The sequence below is a fragment of the Chinchilla lanigera genome, unplaced genomic scaffold, assembly GCF_000276665.1.
Source record: "Chinchilla lanigera isolate Chin_1 unplaced genomic scaffold, ChiLan1.0 scaffold00028, whole genome shotgun sequence".
In the NCBI taxonomy this organism is placed as follows: Eukaryota; Metazoa; Chordata; class Mammalia; order Rodentia; family Chinchillidae; genus Chinchilla; species Chinchilla lanigera.
Genome location: NW_004955429.1, coordinates 21,612,369 through 21,634,417, shown reverse-complemented (window position 1 = coordinate 21,634,417; position 22,049 = coordinate 21,612,369). Strand labels below are relative to the sequence as shown.

General features: G+C 43.9%; 1 protein-coding gene across 1 annotated transcript; it reads left to right on the top strand.

The window, feature by feature from the left end:
- Positions 1–658: 658 nt before the first annotated feature.
- Positions 659–15,274, top strand: LOC102027213. Its single transcript, XM_005387268.1, has 4 exons — positions 659–996; positions 2,359–2,615; positions 12,189–12,361; positions 15,224–15,274. Exons 1-4 carry the CDS (start codon positions 659–661, stop codon positions 15,227–15,229), a joined length of 774 nt encoding a protein of 257 aa, XP_005387325.1. The 3' UTR covers positions 15,230–15,274.
- Positions 15,275–22,049: the final 6,775 nt, after the last annotated feature.

The window sequence follows — 22,049 nt, the reverse complement described above, 5'->3', positions numbered from 1 at the left end:
TTCACGCACGTCCCACCCAAGCTCTGAAACACCTCTGGCTTGCTCACAGTCTACTAGTCACTTGCTGAATGGGGCCAGCGAAGCTCTGAGAGCTCACTTAAACTCACACGGCCAGGTGGGAAGAGCTGGAATTGGAGCAGGTCCATTTTAATCTACAGTCAGCCATTATTAAAAAATGTCGTGAGTGATCAGCTCTCCTCTGGAAGCTGGATGAAAGGGGAAAAGTCAAGGCCCTTGCTTTGTTTTGACTGCCAGGACTTCAGGGCTGTTCTGCTTAGATGGGGTGATTTCTCAGGGTCCATCCTAACGCTCTCATTTCAGGGTTACTTACATCTTTCAACAAAGGATTTCCAATGGCGAGGTCTTTGGATTGCCAAGTACGTTTTTTCCCCCTGAGTTACACATGATGTTTTAGGTGGGCAGACTGCCGGGAAGAGATTCACCCACAGGCTGGAATTTGCCCTTCAGAAACTTGGCCCATGCATCAGCCAGCTCCCCCTGCAGTGGGGTGCGGGCTGGCCCCAACTCCAATAACCCTGGGTGTGAGGCTTGCCTTCTTTCTGCTTGGGTGTTGGTCCCGAGAGCCACGGAGCCCTTGCGTGGGTACCAAGTCCTGCGCTGCAGTGGGCTCGGAGGTCCCAAGCTGTGGGCTGCTAGAATGGCGGCGGGCGTGCCTCAGTCCAGCGCCCTGCGCACCTGCAGCCTCACGCAAGGACGCAGGACGCATGGCTCCCTGGCCCATGTCACCAACACCGGCCACAGGAGTCATGACCCAGTGAAGGAGGCAGACCCGCGGAAAGCGACTCCTCTGACCTTTGTTCAGACATTATCCATCTCTTTTTTCAGTCCCCAAGCGTTAAGAACTGCTGGCCAGAGTGGGGCGACCAAAGACACCGCGTTAAAATCTATCGGACAGTGCGTTTCAAACAGCAGACACCGAACCTGCATTTTTAGGGAGACCAGCACACAGGAGGGCCTGAGAAGTCGCCCAGGACGGTAACACCTACCGCCAGCGTAAGTATTGCTGCTATGCCTGAGAACTATCAAAAACCTGCCCAGATAAGCTATGACTTTGGACTGGCTTTAGAATCCTAAATTAGGCAGCTCTGAATGGGGTGTCTCTTAAAGAACTGATTACCTATTTTCTGCAGGAGTTAGCCTTTAGCCTTCCTCTTGTTTATGTTGCTGTGTGTGGGTTTTTTCTTTCTTTCTTTTTTTTGGCCTTTTTGACACAGGGTCTCACTATGTGCAGGCCGGCCTTGAGCTCGCTTTGTAGCCCAAGCTGTCCTCAAACTCGCAACGATCCTCCACGCCCGGCCTGTGTGTGTGTTTTAAAGATACCTGTTTTTGTAACTTTCATTCTGCCTTGATTAGGTACTTTTCTGCGGTTGAGAATTTTGTCTTTTCCTTCACTCCCATCTCGTGGCCGATGGCGGCAATTGCAGGCGCCGGGCCTTCTAAAGGGAGGCGAGGGGCGGAGAGGACCGGGCTGCCTTTCTAAGTCTTGCGTGCCGTGTCTTCCGGAGGCAGAAACGTCTAAACGGCCCGTCTCCCTCTGCTTTGGCTTCTCTTGCTTTGTTAGCGGGGCACAGCTTGTGGGCTTGGGTGTCCCACAGGTCTGACCCCCTCCCACAGTGACCTGATGTAACACGTCAACACGCAGCCGCGGGAGCCCCGGGGCCGGTGTCCCCCTGTGGCCTCAGAGTCTTCAGTGATTCCCAGAGAGCCTGCTCCCACAGCCAGAGCTGCTCCAGGGCTGCCACCAGCTCCCAGCTGATCCGTCCTCCAAGTCAGGAGAGGGGCTGGTGGGCAGGATTCTCTCAGCTCTGAGTTCTCTTCCTGCTGCCAGGGTGCCCTGTCTGGCCGCGCCAGAGACGCTGAGCCCGCCCTTCCGGGGGCCCACGCACTGCTCAGCACTAGGTGGTAGAAATAAGCCCTATATTATTTTTCTTCCTTTTAGGAAAAAATTCTCTCCCTTCTTTCTTTTCTTTCCTTTCTCCTCCCTCCCTTCCTCCCTCCCTCTATCTCTCTCGTCTTTCTTTCTATTGGGGACTGAACCGAGGGCCTTACACATGCCGAGCCTGTGCTCCACCTCTGAACTGCATCTCAGCCCTCTTTGTATTTCTTATGGTAAAATTAGGTCGATCGGAAGCCGCAGTGTGTGGGAAGGTCACCCCACGTGCATGGTGACTGTGGGGGTTCTACGTGCAGTTCGCCCGAGCCCCTTATCCACAACTGAAGCGGCCCAGGCAGGAAGGGTGAGGCGCCGTGCAAGCGGCCAGAGCTGGTCACTAGCTGAGCTGGGGCCAAGGCCCGGCCCAGCGCTCTTCCTTCTGAGACTCAGGCCGCCGTGCCCAGGGACGAGCCCTTCCCCTCCCGGAGCAACTTCCTGCGGTTGGAGAACACTCTAGAGAGCCCTGGAGACCGCTGGTCTCCACCCAGGCTCCGGCTCCACTCTCAAGTTGCAGGGAGTGGCTTGAAGCATCAGCAGGCTGTGCCTTCTGCCCGGGGACAGCAGGGAGGGTCAGGGCAGCTGTGCTGGCCGTCAGGAGTCGGGGTGGTCCGGGCCTGCGTCCCAGGGGATGACGGCGGAGCACCGCACATAGCTGGTCTCTGTGAGTGACCTCCACACTGCCCAGCACCGCGGCCAGTTCTTGAGTGGCACAGCGCACCCTCAGGAGCCTGCCAGCACGATGGCCCATGCTGTCCTTGCAGGGCCTCCCGGGCTTCCCGCGACCCTCTCCTGGCTTCCTCCTGCTTCCCGTCTGTCCTCCTCCTCTGCGGCGTCTCCACAGCCGGGTCGTCTTGTGATGTGGTACTGTCCTGGACCTTAGCTCTTCCTTACCTCTACGCCATCCCTCCTGCTCTCCTGCTGAAATGCACCCATGTGTCGCAGTTCCCGGACTGTTCTCCTGAGCTGTGTTCGGGTCTATCCAGGCCCCACCCGAAAGCTTCACTTGGGTGTCCAGGAAACCTCCTACCTGCTGTGTCTGAGCTCCCCAAAGCTGCTCCACCCCGGCTCCCCCATCTGGGATGCTGACTCCTTTGTTCTAGCTTCTTAGGCCCCGAATCCTTCACCCACCTTCTCCTCAGACTGCATGTCTAATCCTGCAGGAAGCCTGTTGGTTCTGTCTTCAGAATACACCCAGAATCTGACCCCCGAGTCCTGCCGTCGCCTCATGTGTGACCTCTGCAGCACCCGCCTGGTCTCCTGCTTCAGTTCTTGTTTTCCCTAGGGCTCACTTCACAGTGTGCCCAGAGGGAGCCTCTGACAGTAACTGTTCCCTGCTTGCTGCGTGCACTGTGGCAGCTATCAGTGGCCTTAGCCCGGGGGTCTGGGTCCTCAAGACAGATGTCAGGCTGGGATTCAGAGAGCAAAGTTTTATGTAGGATTTTCCTGCAGGGAAGACCTCACCCAGAGGAGGCTGGGAGTGGCTCAGACTGTGATGCCAGTGAGTAGTCAAGAGCAGGGGAGATGGAGGAAAGTTGGGGGGCAAGGTCCAGGGCCACGGGGTGTCTTGCAGCCTGCAACTGCCTGCTGGCCCTGCTCTGCTTTCCTGGGGTGGAGCCCCGGGGCATCTTGGCTTTGGCCCGGCCTGCAGGTCCCAGCAGCCCATGCTGGCTCATTACTTTCCCTGCAGGGGGAGTGTGTGAGGAGGCTGCCGCAAACAGCTTGCGAGCCCCTGCATGGCCTTGTCCTTCCACTTACCTCTTTCACTCCGAAGTCATTTCCCCAGCTGGCTTGGCTGCTCTCTTTCTAATGTATGATGCACGATCTCACTTTGGGCTGAAGCTCTACTTCCTCTAGCCTGGTATTTTCCTCCAGCTGTCTGCTTGGCCACCCCCAGCCCCTCTTCCCCTCCTCCCAGTCCCCTCCTCTGTGAGGCTGCCCGGCTGTGCAGTGACCGGCGCCTGCACTGCACTCTGCATGCCCCTCAGCTGCTCCCAGCTCCCTCTTCCGTCCCAGCACTCCCTGCATGCTGCCACGTTGCATAGTCCGCATGCGCACTGGGCCCGTGTTAGTGGTCTGAGAGCCTCCCGTGCATGGGGCTGGAGTCTTGCTTTGTGGATTAAGGAACCAGAGCGGTGCTCAGCACATGTCAGGCACTTGAAATAACTGTCTTGGTTGGAAATTGGGATGAATGCTGGGTGAGCTGGATGGTGTCCTCATTTGAACCATTGTTGTGTGTGTTGTCTATCAGTTCTTCCTTCTGTGCAAACTGGGATGCTTTGTGTTGGCTGAATAATGATGATGACTCCTCTCTATGGTGCTTCTACTGGGTAGACCTGCTTCCTTCCCAGGCTGTGCGCTTATCTTCAGCTCCTCCTTCTGCCCATGAATAAGAGTTGTCTCCTGTGGTCGTCAGTGCTGGTCCATGTGGCTGGCATAAAAGTGCAGAGGGGATGCTGTGTCATTGCCCAGGCATGCTACAAAAGGGATGGCTATTCTGGGAGAAAAGGCTGGCTGCCACCCACAAGACCATCCGAGTGGACTGTGGAGAGAGAGACAGACCAGTGAGGCAAGGAACGAAGACCTCCTGGCCATTGTCCCTTGAGTGAGCCATCATGGAAGCTGGTTCTCCAACCAAAGTTGAGCTTTTGGTGACGCTGGACCCAACCAACACCTCAGCTGCTTCCTCTTGAACTGGGTCCTCCCAGTGAAACTGCACATGAATCCCTGACCACTCCTCAGAAACTGTGTTAGAATATGTGTTTGTGGTTATAAGCTGCTGCATTTTGGATAATTTGGTAGCTAGGAATAGAAAAGAATAGAGTGGGTATTATTGTTGCTATTCACTGAATTTTGAGGACCACAAATTGGATGTCATGCAGGTAGGAGGGGGCAGACTTTCACTCTCCAGAGGGGCCTGAGACTACTTTGTGTGGATGTGCAGTTACGTGTTTCCTGTATCTCCAGGGTGACAGGTCTCTGCAGAAGAAAAGGAGCTGATGTTTGTTAATCTAATCAGGAGGGTGAGGCTCTTCCGCAGAGACTAGAGGCCAGATCCTTACAGACACAAGACTTCTAGGACAGTTTAAAAGCAGTTCCAGAGGGGAGCACCAAGATGGTGGAGTGGTAAGCAGAGAGACTGGAATGCAGCAACACGAGAAAGACAAGAAGGAGGGCAGTGGGTCCCCTGGACCCAAGAAGGCTCTGAAGCAAGAACTGAAGCCCAAAAGAGAAAGTGAAACTTCAACGAAGAAAAAGTAGGCAGCCAGTGGCTCCTTCTCCCTGACAGGACTCATTGTAGGGGAGGAGAGGTTCAAATCTGCAGACATAAGGTGACTGCTAGTGACCCCAGAGGTCACCACAGAGACACAGCAGTGACATGAAGGGGAGCAGTGGACATGAAGGACTGCACTAGTTGGTGGTGAGTGTGGAGGGCTCAATTGTCCTACACAGGAAAGAACAATTGGCTGGGGTGCATCTTGGACAGGGGCTGGCTGGGCTCAGAGCTCAGAGCAGCTATTGGCTCCATCTAGCACCTGCCAGCTGGTCTCAGGCCCCTGAAAGTTATACTGATGACTGTAGGTTGAATGAGTCTGGTCTCAGTCAGAAGGTACAGGCTTGATGAGATTATGTACTACCCTGCCAAAAAGCTACTGCTGGCTTGCTGGGATAGATCAGTATGGATCAGGACTCTGTCCCACATGTTGTCTACCAGTGACAGCAGAGACAAACCTGGAAGTGGACATTTTTTCTCTTGTTTCTGTTTTGCTCTTGTTGTTGTAGTTTTGTTTTTGTTTTTGTCCCCCCCTTCATTGTTTTATCTTGTTTTTATATAAGTGTGAATGTGGTTTCTAGCCATTTTGTGGTTGTTGTTCTGTTCCGTTCTTTTTCTCTTCCTTCCCTTTCCCTCCACTCTTCTGCAAAGTTTTCCAAAGTTAGCATAATTCTTCTTTGTCTTTCAATCTTAGTTCTAATCTCCTCCCCTTCTTCTGTTTCTCTCTTTTCTCCCTGACCCCTTTTGAACTTTAACCACTGAGAAAAAAATTGGTACATCAAGGATTATATACTGCATCTAATTTTCTGATTTGTCTTGGATTTTGTTGTATAACCACGAAACTAGTTGATATAGTTAAAGGTGGCAAATTAATGGTTACCTCAGTTTGTCATTTTCTAGGCTGTTTGATGCTATTGTTATTGCTGATGATACCTCTTTAGCAAAAAGTGGCATAATTGTTCTAAACAGCCCTTTTTCCTGGTACTCCAGATTGACTAAAGGTCATAGAAAATACTGTGGCACAGTGCCAAAGAACCAGGGGCTGAGCCAAACAGGCAATAACTTCTCACCCCAACAAATTGAAGAGGTAGGCTCTTGCAACACTCTCAGAACCCAAAAACTAGCTGTTATGGTTGATACATTGTGTCAACTTGGGGAGTCTAGCGGTTTGGTTAAGTGACTCAGCAGGAAGCCAGGGTGCTTACTTTGTATACATCCTGAGCCTGTGGAAGAGGAGGGCATGGAGATTATGTGAGAGCTACACGCCCCTTAGGTGGGGGTACCTGTTTACAGTGTAAGGCAGGGAAAGAAGCTGCTTGCTGCCATTCCTCTGGTTTGCTCTGGCTGCTTTGTTGTTCTGCTGCCATTCTCTGCTTTGCTCTTGTTGCTTTGCTGCCTTCTGCCTTGGAGCCAGCCAAGTATGGACTGAAATCTCCACAAACTGTAAGCTAAATAAACCTTTCCTTCCTTCATTTTGGCATTAGGTATTTTGTCTCAGCAGTAAGAGAAAAGTAACCAAGACACTAGCTACACCTGCAAGATACCTCAGAAAATAGTCATGTCCTAAGGGTTCTAAATACTAGCAATAAAGCAACCCACCATAGGCAATTTACAAGCATCACCCCAGGAATTAAACTAAAAGAAAAAAAAAAAAAGGAAAAAAGAAAATGAGAAGATGCTTAAACAAGACGCAATGCCAGACATCCAGTTCACCAGAGGCAAATCTAGGGGGCAATGAGGTGGGACAATGTAAAAGCCACCCACCTGTTCTCTCTGAAGTTGTAATAATAAAGCAACTGAATGAGGCTCTAGAAAAAGTTATATCAGAAATAATTTCTCAGATACCTGCAGAGATGGTGTCCACAATGAAACCATGCTTAGTGACTCTAGAGGAGCTACAGATAAAAAAAAAATAGTGGAGCTTAAGAAAATTGTGGAAGCTATGAATGCTCAGCATAGGAAAGAAATGGAGTCCATAAGACAGATTCAAGCAGATATCCAGGAGAATAAAAATTCCATTGAAAGTTCTCACAGCAGATTAAGCCAATGTGAGGATAGGATCTCAGATATAGAAGACAGGCTTGTGGCTAGCAACCACGAAAAGAAAGATTTCTTAAAAATAGCAAGGGATCATGAGAAATCAGTGCAGCAGCTGCTAGATGATGCAAAGAAGAACAACTTAAGAGTGATTGGAGTCAATGAAAAAGCAGGGGATAGCAAAATTATATAAAAAGACTGTTCACGGATGTCACAGCATAAAACTTCCCTGGTAGGGTAGAAGAATTTGACATACATTTAAGTGACGCATATAGAACTCCAATTAACCATGATAAAAAAATGTACAGCCAGGCATATCATAGTCAAGCTTCCAGAAATTCAACACAAGAATAGAATCTTAAAAGCTGTCAGAGAAAGAAATAAATCATCCCAAAGGAAACCTCATCAGAATTACAGCTGACTTCTCAGCACAAAATCTCAAGTCAAGGAGAGCTTGGAGTGAAGTGTTTCAAGTTCTAAAAGAAAACAACCTTCAACCCAGACTGATGTACCCTGCAAAACTGTCTTTCAAAAGTGATGGAGAAATAAGATACTTCCATGACAAAGAACAGCTAAGCAAATTTACAATCACCAAACCAGCACTCCAAAATATTTTGAAGGACATTGTAGAAAGAGATAAAAAGGGCTACAACTCCATGAATGCCAACAGAAGGAATCCACCAGGCAAGACAAACAATTAAACAGAGGGAGGGAGAGAAAGGGGGGTAGTCAACAACAGGAAAATAATATGCCAAGAATAAGTCAATACATTATCAGGTATAACCATCAATGTTAATAGTCTCAATTCACCAATCAAAAGACACAGAATGGATCTGAAGCAAGATCCAACAATCTATTACATAGAAGAAATACAGTTAATTAAAAAGGAAATTCATAGACTGAAAGTCAAAGAATGGAAAACAACACTCCATGCAACAGGAACTCAAAAAAAACCAGGGACAGCTATTCTGTTTGAAAAAATGAATTTCAAGTCAAGACTGATTAAGAGATTCAAAGAAGGTGACTACATCCTTATAAAGGGAAAAATCCAAGAGGAACAGATAACAATCATAAATATATAGGCCACAAATACCAGTGCACCCAACTATATGAAACAAATATTAACAGACATGAAAAGTCAAATAACCACCAATACAATTGTATTGGGGGATTTCAATACCCCGCTGCCACAAAAAGACAGATCAACTAGACAAAATATCAACAATAAAATATTAGAACTGAACCAAACTTTTGAATAAATGGACTTAGTAGATGTCTACAGAGTGTTCTACCCCACAACATCAGAATACACATTCTGCTCAGCTGCACATAGGATGTTCTCCAAAATAGACCACACACTAGCTCATAGAGCACACATAAGTAAATGCAAAGGAATTGAAATTATCCCAAGAAATTATCTGACCATAGTACAATGAAATTGGAAATTAATGGTAAAAGAAACCATAACAACCCCATAAGCATATGGAAATTAAACAACACTCTCCTGAACAACCAATGGATCACAGATGAAATTAAAGAAGAAATTAGACAGTTTCTACAATTAAACAATAATGATACAACACACTGGAACATATGGGACACAATGAAAGCAGTCGTAAGAGGGAAAGTTATGGCAGCAAATACCTATATCAGGAGAACAGAACAAGTGCAAGTAAACAACTTAACGTTGAACCTCAAACTTCTAGAAAAAGAAGAGCAGGCTAAGCCAAAAGTGCATAGGAGAAAGGAAATTGTAAAGATCAGAGCAGAAATTAATGCATTCAAGACTAAGAAAACAATACAAAAGCAATGAATTGAAGAGCTGGTTCTTTGAAAGATTAAATAAAATTGACAAACCCTTAGCCAACTTTATCAAAAAAAGGAAAGAAAAAAACTCAAATCCAAGCAATTAGGAATGAAAAGGTTGAAATCACAATGAATCCTATACCTATTTTGAGAACTTGTATTCTAATAAGACGGAAAATGCAGAAAAAATGGACAGGTTTCTAGATACATATGAATTACTAAATTCACACCATTATTACCATTCATACCCTCAATTACCAACTACCATTATTTTATATCCTCTTAAGAAGATATAAAAATACTAAATAAACCAATATCAATCAATGAAATCAAAGATATAATTAAAAACCTACCAACAAAGAAAAGCCCAGGCACTGATGTATTCACCGCTGAATTCTATAAGAAATTCAGAGAAGACCTAATGCCACTAGTTCTCAAACTCTTTAATGAAATTGAAAGGGCAGCAATACTCCCAAACCCATTCCTGGAAACAAGCATTACCTTGATACTAAATCTGGAGAACAACCCAACCAAGAAAGAGAATTGCGGGCCAATCTCCCTAATGAATATAGATTTAAAAATCCTCAATAAGATACTGGTAAATAGAATGAGCAAATCATCAAACAGATTATACACCATGACAAAGTGGGATTCATCCCGGGGATGCAGGGATGATTCAACATATGGCTGTCAATAAATGTAATACACCATATTAACAGAGCCAGTGTCAAAAACCATTGATCATCTCAATAGAGGCAGGAAAAGCTTTTGACAAAGTCCAGCACCCCATTCATGATAAAAAAAACCCTACAGAAAACTGGAATAGATGGTCTTTATCTCAATCTGATAAAAGCCATCTATGACAAATCAACAGCCAACATCATACTAAACAGAGAAAAACTGAAAGCTTTCAATCTAAAATCAAGAACAAGACAAAGATGTCTACTGTCTCGACTCTTATTCAGTATAGTCCTGGAAACTTTAGCTAGAGCAATTAGACAAGGGAAATAAATAAAAGGAAAAACAATAGGAAAGGAAGTTAAATTATCAGTATTTGTGGATGACATGATACTCTACACAGAAGACCCCAAAAACTCCACTAAAAAGCTGCTAGATTTAATAAGCAAATTCAAAAGCATAGCTGGATACAAAATCAACCCTCAAAAATCAACAGTCTTCCTGTATGTGAATAACAAGCTCACTGAGAAAAATTAGGAAAACAGTACCTTTCACAATAGCATCCAAAAAATGAACTACCTAGGAACCAGTTTAATGAAGGATGTAAAAGACTCTACATTGAAAACAACAGTACTCTGAAAAATAAGATTGAAGAGGGTATCAGAACATGGAAAGATATCCCTTGCTCTTGGGTAAGAAGAACCAGTATAGTGAAAATGGCCATACTTTGAAAACTGTTTTACAGATTTAGTGCAATGCTGATCAAAATTCCAATAGCATAGCTCACAGACTTAGAGAAAACAATGCTAAAATTCATTTGGAACAAGAAGAGACATAGAATAGAAAAGGCAGTTCTGGGCAACATATGTAAAGCAAGGGGCATCACAATCCCTGACTTGAAATTATACTATAAAGCTACTGTGATAAAAACAGCATGAGACTGGTAAACAACAACAACAACAACAAACAGACCCAAAGATCAATGGAACAGATTAGAAGATGCAGAAACACCTCCAGACATACTCAGCCACCTTATCTTTGACAAAAGTGCCAAACACATTCACTGGAAGAAAGACAGCCTCTTTACTAAATGGTGCTGGGAAAATGCACATGCTGAAGATTAAAATGAGACCCATATCTTTCACCATGCACTAAACTAAAATCAAAATGGATCAAAGACCTAAATTTTAAAACAGAAACATTAAATCTGCTGTAAGATAGAATAGGTAAAGCTCTCAAAGACATTGGTATAGGTAAAGACTTTATGAATAAAACCCTGAATGTACAGTAACTACCACAAAGAATCAACAACTGGGCTCTCATCTTGTTAAAAGGTTTTTCACAGCAAGAGAAGCCACCAACAAGGTGAAGCGACAACCCACAGTGTGGGAAAAAGTTTGCCATCTATTCCTCAGACAAAGGATTACCATCAAGAACATATAAACAACCCAAAAAATCAGACCTCCCAAGTTTAAAGACCCACTTTAAAAATGGGCATCTGAGATGAATACACATTTTTCAGATAAAGAAATACAGACAGCAAATAAATATATGAAAAAATGTTCCACATTACAGGTCATTCAAGAGATACAAATTAAAACAACACTGAGATTCCATCTCACCCCAGAAAGAATGGCTACCATTAAGAAATCAACCAATAACAAATGCTGGAGGGGCTGTAGGGAAAAAGGAACCCTTCTCCACTGTTGGTGGGAGTGTAGACTGGTGCAACCACTGTAGAAATCAGTTTGTAGATTCCTCAAGAAACTAGAATTGGAGGTCTTATTTGACCCAGCAATTTTCCTTCTGGGTATCTTCCCAGAATAATAAAAAACATTGTACCACTGTGTTACATGTACACCCATGTTTATAGCAGCACAATTTGTAATAGCTAAGTCTTGGAAACAACCCAAATGCCCATCAACAAAGAAATAGATAGAAAAGATGTGGTCTTTTTATACAATGGAGTACTACTCAGCCATAAAGGATAACCTAGAGTCTTTTATAGGTAAATGGATGCAGCTCGAGACCATACTTATAAGTGAAATGAACCAGACTCACGTGTGTAAACGTCGTATTGTCTCCGTAGTATGAGAAACTAAAGAGTAAATAAGATTTAAAAATGTGCAATAGATATTGTAAAATGGGAAGAAACTGTTCAAAGGTAAGAGAAGCTGGGATGGGGAAAGGAGAAAAGAAGGAAGGGAAAGCAGTAAAATACATACATCTGCAAGATAGTTAAGACAGTTACACTACTAAATTCTTATTTCATTGAAAAGAAAGGTTTGTGCTCATATAGTTTGGACAGTTAAATGCCTATATCTTGTACTCTGAGTAACTAATTTTAAGATAGCAATATGTAATATATTAACCACTGTTACTCTTTTATTATCTCGTGTTGAAAATTTTTTCTCTTTAAATGAAAAACAAATCCACACACAGGTTTGATCCGAATCCACACCCCGGGGGTTGGAACGCCCAGCTGCATGTCACCTCACAGCGACATCAGGCAGAAAGAATTCAAACGCTGTCCCTGCCAGTCAGCCGGTGCCTCTACCCTCTGTGAGGAAAGCCGAGACGGCATTCACTTCAACTCGGATGGAATTTCTCTCCAGGTTTGTTGCTGTATTTACTTGCAGTAACCAAGGCTTTAAAACTTTGGTGATGCAATCTTTTCTGTTGTGCCTCTCATTTTTAAATACGAGCTTATATGGCAAAGCAATTAGGTCATTTTTGTTTCAGCTTCTGACTTACTTCTCTGACCCCGACATGTTGCCACAGTCACTCAACTAGATTGAGAAGCAACCTGACCTGAATCACCTTTTTCACCAAATAGTCACTAGCTTCCCTGTGCTGTGATTTACCAGCATGATGAGAGTCAAGCTGAAGTTTATTCAGGGGAAGGCGGAACGCAACCTTCCCGCCCCTCCCCAGTAGACTGAGCTCAGCCGGAGGCCACGATACCATGGCAACTTCCCTTTCAGTGACATTATTTCTAATAAATGACTGCCCCGTGGTTTACGGGGTGTTTCTACCCCCCACCCCCAGCAAAGCCAGCAGGGTTTGGGAGCAGGGCTATTTCCTGTCCCCTCTACCCACTGGTTTCTGCTTCACCATGAAAGATCAGAAAAGTATTTGATGTTGGTTCTTGGAATAGCAATCAGTTAATTAAAATCCGAGTGTTTGGCCAAACTGAACGCAAACAGCACGGCTCTGGCAGCAGGCTGGTGTCAGAAAGTCGGGCAGGAAGCAGCACCCATGGGGCAGAAACACAGGAAATTCCTCTTGTCGGCCAGCTCTCCATCTTTGGCCAGAATATAGGGCATGGCCATTGGAGGAGACAGAAATACAGCCACCGTTCTTCTTTCCTTCTGGCTGAACACCCCGACTCTTCCAGCAGCCAGTCTCGCCACCTGAAAGACTCCGAGGAGGAGCTGAAACCAGCCTGCTCAGCTTTCCCCCCGATTAGTCTTTCAGGTGTCAGGTCTGTCTTGCTAAGCCCCACGATGCAGCCAAAGAGACCAAGGGATAAAAAGAGAGCAGGAGATCTGAGTGATCCTTGCGTTTGACTGGTAGCACTACCCAGGGGCTGGCGATATAGCTCAGTGGCACAAGCACCTACCTGAGAGTGCTACCCTTCAAGAGACCTTCATCTTGTGCCGAGAAGAGAGGTGTGAGCAGTGTTTGAGATGGAAGACCACGGTCACCATATTTTGCCTTCTAAGAGACTCTTCCGTTGGAGGTCCTGCCCTGGTGGCTGGGTTGACTACCGCATGCCATCAAGTCTGGGACCAGCCAGGAGGAAGCATCTCCTGGCTACTTGGGAGATCCTGGAGGGAAATGGACTTTTCTCTCTGCTTGTCCATGTTATGCCAATCAAAGATATTTAAGTGGGATATACAGCAGCAAATCTAGATGCAGAGCACCATGATTACTGGATGAGCACGTAAGGATATTCAGGATGTCTAGCAGCAAGAGGATGATGAGGTTACCACTCACCCACCATTGCTGGACACCCAGCAAGTCTGCTGTAGGCTTCACGGCACAGGTTTACGGCATTCACGCTAAGAACATGCATCTTTCCGTTGAGTGTGCTTGCATCTTGTGAGGCTCAGAGACAAGTCGCTCCTTATTAGATGGGGCTGGTAAACACAGCCTGTGCCTTGGCAGAAATAATCTGAACATGTTTCCCGCAATTTGCAAGATGTACTTCCACGTGTGTGTAGAAGGTTTATTTAATTTTTTGCATACCTGAATATTTTCAGTGCACTCAAATTGTCTATTGCAATTGGCCAGGAGGCCAGTTCTAAGTGATCTACAAGTCCGAGTGTTAACTGTGTATCTGGAACAGGACCCCAATCTCCTGTGTTCAAGGTATAAATATTGTTGTCCCCATTAAAGAACTGACTGCAGCAAAACAGGTGGACGATGAGTTTGAAGGTCACTGATGCAGGCGGTGAAGGGAGACATGTTATTTACACAGTGGACATGCATTTGTGCACTTGCGGGGACCATGCTGAACTGGCTGCCTTGCATTTCATGACACGTATGCAGTAAGCAGTAAAATTCAACAAGTTTGTCTTGCAATTCAAAGGAAGTTACTTGCTCACTTTAACCTCTGTAGTTCTCTTTGATGTTCAGATAACTGAAAGAGTGACATGGAGGAATAAAATGATTTTACAGCTAGGAGAGGCTGTATATATGTTTAACTCCGTATGCTTTTCTAGGCGAACAGTGTGAGGTCTGGAGCAGTGGGGAAATGGTCCATAGAACACGCAAAGGGAAGAGGATGGGAACAGGGAAATACAGTCCTCTTTTCGCAAATTGTCAGCCTGGCGCTCCCCACTGACTCCTTCTCTTCCATTTATCATTACTGCCAAACTCCCTTCACAGTTCAAAGAGGTAAATAATTAAATACCAAACTCCCACAACCCCAGACACCCACTTCCCTGCAGAAGGCTCCTCGTAACCACCCCAACTCTTCTGCAGAGCCACACATTCCCAAGCAGCTGAGGTTGGGTCTCCTACACGGTTCCCAGTCTGCACCGGTTATAGCTGGGGCCCACTGCAATCCCTGAGAAGGTTCACTGTGTTGAAAGTTTGGCTGCCGGTGGGGTGTTGAAGGTGACGGGTCGCTGATCCACTAGAGAGGTACAATTTGACGCTATTACTGGGGGTGATGGAAGCAAGACTCGGGGTTGCCTGAAGAGAGTGTGTGTATGTGTATCACAGCATTTAGACAAGGTAAGATGTCTCTCCTCAGGAGGGGAACTGGACTTTTAGGCATCATTAGACAGGAATGAGTGAAGAGGAACCAGCTCAGTTATAGCATGAGGGCTGTGAGAAAGAGTGAGCTGTTTATACTTTTTAGTGGCTTTTTATCAAAGTATGACAGCTGGAAGGGAGGCCAGGGTTGGAAAGAAAGACTGAGAGACACGTGCCAGCTGGCAATAGGCAGTTGTTTCTTTTCTCCATAGTCCTGATTTTCTGGGGCTCGTCTGCGGAGATGATGGCCTGGCCAGAGGGAGAAGGCGGACAGCGCCCCAGAGCACTTTAGTTTTGTGGGGCTAACTGGTAAGATGGGTCTGACCTCTGCCACTTTTGTCTCAGGGGCAGTCTGAGTTTTAGTGGTCACTTTTTTTTTTTTTTTTCCTGTACCAGGAATCGAGCTCACAACCTCGCGCTTGCCAGGCAGGCATTGTGCTGCTGAGCTAAATCCCCAGCCCCTAGTGGTCACTTCTGCAATCAGGGCATGGCGTAGGGGACCTCTTGTCATGTTGGTTTTTACTGTAGTCTTTTTAAAGGTGGCCTGGCTTTTTGTAGTGGTGAGTTTAGTCATTCAGCTTTTTGGGAGCCCCAAGAATCAGACACAGAGTTTAATTGTTTAAGGTTGTAACTGAGGCAGCCACTTGTTCTTGGTCTTTTTTTTTTTTTTTTTCTCTTTGGTCTATTTTTGGTCTTGATTATAAACTGTGGAGACATCAATTTTTATTAAAGTATTGATTGAGCTATTTGGAGTAAAAACCATCTTCTGTAGCTTTTTTTAAATGTTGGAGGCTGACTGGGTAATAAACTTGTTTTTAACAATAACGTGTCTTTTTATTGAATCAGGAGCTAGAGACGTATGATTTATCAGTGTCTCTTATAAATGATCTAAGAAGACAGAGAGGTTTTTGTCTTTTTTTAATGAATAGTTGACAATTTAAAATAACTGAAGACTTTGTTTTTATCTTTCTTTAGATGTTTGGTTGAGATAGGTCAGTAGCCATCCTGTGCAGGGACTCTTGGGCTGTAGTAGGAGCTGGCTGTTTTGTCTTTGTTTTTGTTTTTTGCCTGTCTCACTTTGGGCCTTTTAAAATTAACAATATTATATTTATCAGTGAAGCAGGTTATAGTGCTGGTTGTCTCTTATTACAAGTTGATGTTTGATTTAAGAGTAACATTGTATCTTTTTAGTTTAGTTTATAGGTCCAAGTAAGTCTCTTACCGACGTTAATGTACTTATCAGGGTCATCTGAAAAGTTTTTAGACTGTTGATCTGCTTGAGGTCCCTGAGAGGACAGGACACCTGGACAAGGGTGTTGTCAAATTTGCCACTTATTTTTTGAAAGGAATATTGTTCCTGAGGAACTTGAGCAAAATTAGGTAAGGTTGGATGTAACCTAATAGGTTGGCTTGGAAGCTTGGCCAATACAGTCTAAACGGTAGGAGGTGGGGGAGCCTTGGGCCTAGTGGTAGTGGATGAGGTTTTGATTAAGGATACCTTAGAAACCTCATCTTTAGGGTTTGAAGGGTGAGGGTGGGGAACCTCAGGCTCGGCTATCGTAGATGCATCTGATTGTGCCTTAAGGGTCAGAGGTGTGTTTTTTTGTGGCTTATGTTATATTTTGAACACAAGTAAGAATTATCTCTCAATGCAAAGAAAGTCTGAACATAGGGTAATTTTGACCATTTTTCTCTGTTGTAATATAATTTTAGTTGTGAAATAGCATCACAGTTAATATTTCTCTTTGTGTTTTATTTTGTCTCTAGTGGGAGGCAGGCCATGTAAAGGTGCAGAAAATATTAAATGGCTCTTTCTTAATATGCGAGAGTTGAACAATTTTTAGTACTTGAGAGTATGAGAATTTGACATTGAGTTTTCCATCTGAACAAGGAAAATAAGCATCCTTTTTAATCCCTACTTGATTTTTATAACCTTTCAAGATGCCCCATGAGGTGACCCACTCGAGAGCGGTGACTGCATTGGTGGTGTAGTGGTGAGCATAGCTGCCCTCCAGAGCAGGTGCTGCTGTCTGGAGAGCGACCAGGAGACAGGGAGGGTTCGACTAGCCACCCTTACTAATGCACACCCTCGTCTTCCCCAGGAACTCACACCCTTAACTCCAGAATATGTTTTAGAAACACAAGCTATAAGTGATTTTAGCTATAACCGTCATGTTTAAAGAAAGAAGCAATGTTAGCAAAATTAAACCAAAAATCAGGAGATCTGATTGGCTGTTTTTTAATTTTTTGAAAGAGAGTGAGGAAAAAGGATCAAAGGGAAATTAGAAGTGGTTGGAGCACTTCCCGGCCTGTAAAGAAAATCACCTCCAGAGGAAAAAAATCTTGCCCTGGGCCCTAGGGCAAAGAAGCCACCAAGACATTTCTGCTGTCTGCCTAGTCACCTAGGCAACCTTTTTTTTTTTTTTTTTAGCAGCAAGACAAAGCTAAGTTTTATTTAAAATCTGCTCTAAAATTTTTGCATCTCTATATCTGTAACAGGTTAAAACTTATAGCTATTGTCACTAACCTCAACTTATTAGTGAAAGTATTTTTATCTCTTATACACATAAATGATGAGAATGAGACCTTGGAGGTGAGAGAGAGAACTAGGAGGCTGGGGATTTTCTCTTAAACTAGATGTATTAGTCTCTTAAGTATTGTGCTGGGAGAAATAGGTCTTTTTTGTCTCACCCAGAAGTCAGTTTTCTTCCACGGGGTCTCAGGTTTAGTGTCCTGAGGAAGACTGTAGCCCAGAATACTAAGCCTGGACATGGCTCTCATGTGTGTTTTTCTGGATGGGCAAAATTTTGATGTCTCATCTGACCCAGGCCCTCAGTGTGTGTTTTTCATCTAAGGTGATATTTTTGTCTTTGGTGTTAGCAAATGCTCATTTTTTATGAGCTCGGCTGAAAAGTTCTTAATTGTTGGAGAGGAGGGAAAGATTGAGACAGTTTAGGGTTCTTTCTCCTCTAATCTTTAGCAGAAACATGCCTCTAAAACGTGAAAAGTATAAAATGGCTGGAAAAGATCAGCAAAAAGGAAATCTTTTCTTTTTATTCTCATGGTGAGTTACTGAGACCATTTATCCCTGAGTCATCACCCTCAGCCTGGAAGGGCGGGAGTGGAGAATCTCAGAAGTTCAGATTGCCTCCTCAGGAGTGGGAGATCAGAGCAGAAAGGAAACTGAGGCACAACAGGCTCAACATTTCCTCTAGAGTGCAGAGGGGTGACTGGCCAGACTGTCCCAGTGAAACCTGTCTTCTGAGTCTTAAGAATGGTTGCTGACCGACTGCCTTTAACTGGCAAATGGAGTTCCACAACTTATTAATAGGCATGTATATGTCTTAAATGTAAACTAGATTTAATAAAAAGACCCATTTTATAGCTTTTTATAAATTTACATTTTGGTTAGTATCAAAGTCTACTAGGGGAAGTTCTAACACTACTTTTTTAGTGCTGTTGTCTAAGATAACAAACCACAATAATCAAACAGGTCAAACAAAGAACCTTAGTAAATTTAACAAATAGTAAGTCCAAATGTAGCACATACGAAACAGGAGTACAAGATTTTGCCACAAAAGCAAAATGTCTCATTAAAGAAAAATCATTATCTTTTTAGTTTAAATTTATCATCTTTTTAACATAAAAACAATGCATAAAAAGAATGTTTACGCCCTGTCTTAAGCAACTGACAGACAAGGACGATTACTTCTAGTTACTTAAATGAGTCACAGCCTAGAATCTATGAAACAAGAGCAAACTACCTCTTTCCAATTATCTTGTTGGAACCTCCAAGTGACATAGGATGTTTAGATTTTATAATGTGAGTCTCAACTTGCTAGATGTCTGGTGTGTTCAGTTTGTGTTTCTCAAAGTTGAAGAATTAATTTTAGGTGACTACAGAGGTTAAGAGTAGGAAATTTTATCAACAGAGAGAGACAGCTCTTGAAAGAGACAGGAGGGGACCTGAAAGGATTGTCATGGTCCCCACTCCACAGAGGAAGCAAAATCATGAGGTAGGTATAACATGGATTAAAGCTATGATTAAATAATAAGATGGGGGCTGGGGACTTAGCTCAGCGGCAAAAGCACCTGCCTGGCAAGTGCAAGGCCGTGAGTTCGGTTCCCGGTACCGGAGAAAAACCCAAAAAAACAAAACAAAACAAAACAAAAAAAAAATAATAAGATGATAAATATAGGTGCTTAAGTAATATTGATCTACTAGGAAAGCATGTAACATAGCAAGTGTATATGGAAAGAACAAAGCACTTTTTAGGATGGGTCTGAGGGTCTTGGTTACCTGCCAAGGTGACTGATGTCTATCTAGACTTTACTGGACCAGGTGTTACCACTTACCTTATCCCTTGGGGAAGCATGTAGGCCTGGTCATGTTATCTTTGTCTTGAGATCTGACCTCTGACAGATGCACCTCTGGACACAGTTGTCATGTGTTTTCATCTTTTATATTGACTGTTTTGAAGGCCTAATCCTCTTTGACTGCGTATAATCTTTTATCTAACTTGACTGTCTATAACAATTTAATTCTTACAGCTACCTGGGGAAGAGGGTTTTTTCATCCTTGCTTTGCTTTCCTAGCATCACCAGATAGTGGTGAGGACCCTGAATACAGGCAGACAGTCTTCTCAGAATCAAGCTCTTTACCTGCACCAGGTCAAAGGGCATTGGGAAGACACGTAAACTCTGACATGTGTTCGCTCTTTGATTTCCATGACTTTAAAGTCTTATGTGTTTGGTCCATACCTCCTTCTTCCTGTTCCATGTCTAGTACAGCACCTTTCCTATAGCTCAATTTCAGTTACTATTTATTGAGTGATCCATATTAAGGAGATAATGGGTCACTGATGATTTAATGTGTCTATTAAGGTATCTTATTTTACCTTAAAAACAGTTTTTTGAGACAAGTTTCTGCTCAGGGGCCCAAGCTGGCTTGAACTTGTGATCCTCCTGCCTCAGCCCCCTGAGTAGGTGTGATTACAGGCATGTGCCATTACACCCAAACTTATTTTGTTAAGAGACAAAATGCCTTCATTAAAATAGAGGAGTCAAATTGGTAATGGGCTGGGAGAAACCCTTTGTAGAACTTGGGGACAGCCTTGCCCCTGCAGACGTGGCCCATTTCTTAAAATGCTGACTCTGGGGGCGATTCCACCCCCTGACTTGGCCTGACTTGGCGTCTGTCTCAGTGCTCTGTGTGCCTATGGCTTCAGTCCTTCTGGTGAATGCTTTGGCAGCCCTAACCAGCCCTGACTCAGCCTGCACGCCGTGCGTCCCACGGACTTTGGCTTTCGTGCACACGGCTTGCTCCCACTGCCAGTCAGGGGTCAGGGCTTCCTTGGTGACCTGTAAGGGCTGCTTTTCTCCGGTGCTTTTATACTTAAGTATAAGCAAGGCGATTTCAGACAAGACGTTTACTTCTTTCAAAGGTCCATGTGGAAGGACAATCTAACAGAGGAGAAGGAATATTTCTGGTGGAAGTCTTCCATTACAACAAGGTCAGCTGTGACCAGTCTTAATTGAAAGGGATCCTCTGGACATTTGGTCAACATCAGATGCAGTGAACAAAATTTTGGGTACAAACTTCAAGTTTTTGGACAAAATTTTTTTTAAATCATATGCGTCAATGTTTTCACACATACATTGGCTAATCTACCAAAGTTAGCACTAGCTAATGCCCCATCCCCCATTTAAATAAATTCGTACTATACTTGTTTTATATTTTGAAGTTTTTCTCTACTAGTCACTTATTCCCCTAGTCCCATGTAATTTCCCCTGGTCCCATGTAATTTCCATGGAGTTAATATGTATATATAATTTAAACTTACTTATTCTGCTTAATTTACGTTTGAAAATGAAATCTATTTACCTTTTTATATCCTTGTGTTCTGACAGGTATAGGATTCCGTGACTTCCATGTGGCAACATTACATCTGAGCAGGCACAGCACCCTTCTCTGTTCTGAGAGGTGTACTTCTCTTATTCTTGTTTTTGTGGTGCCTCTAGTGTGCTAGGCAAGTGCTCTACCACTGAGCCAGCCCCAGTATCTCTGGAACACATGTCCTGGCATAGCATTTAAGCTGAATGGAACACTTGAGAATATACAAAAGTGTTCCATCTTTTACTAGGTTAAGATTTGGTGTGGGAGATTATCTTTAAAAAGCCCATGTTTGAATGGCAAAGAAATACTTGAAAGGATGTGAATTTAATGCTCGGGTGGGGTTTGGGTTTTCAACAGTAAATATCCTTACTATAAGAATTAAATAAGAGATGCATACTGTTATGAAGTAGATTGTGTCTCTCTTAAAATTTCTATGTTGAAGCCATAAACCAGTATGTAAATGTCTGGAGGTAAGCCCTGTATGGGACAATTCCGATTAGATATGGTCATGAGGGTGGGGCTCTCAGATAGGATCAATGGCTTGACAGGGAGATGTAGAAGGAGAGATTTCTCGTCCTCCTACCACAGGGGGAGACAGTGAGAAGGGGACCCGCTCTAACCATAGCACCAAACTGGCCACCACCATGAGACGGGACTTTTTAGCCTCCAGCTATATTAAATGTTGTTTAATATACTCAGCTGTTGGTATTTTGTTATTACAACCTCAGAATAGTGATGATTAAGATGAATTTGATTAAGGTTAAATTTGATTAATGAGAGGGTTAATTGTTTCTTTTTGGTGTTTCTGGTGATAATAACAATATCTTAGCTTTTTGAAAAAGAATATAATTTTCTCCCTTTTGTCTCATGGTTAAGCAAAACACTCTGCTGTTCTATTGAGTCTTGGTTTGGTTCAGTGGAAAACTTCATCATCCCTGTACTAATGACACATTTGTTCTATAAATAAACCTGGACATAATAAGACAGAAAATAAGCAATACAAAGCTACAAAAATTGCTTTTTCTCATTTCTGAATCTCTAGCATCCAAAATAAGGCACAGTGATACGTACTAAAATGCTATTTACTTAATGAATGATAGAATGAAAGAATGAAAGCCCCAAGTGGGTGATGGAAAGGACGT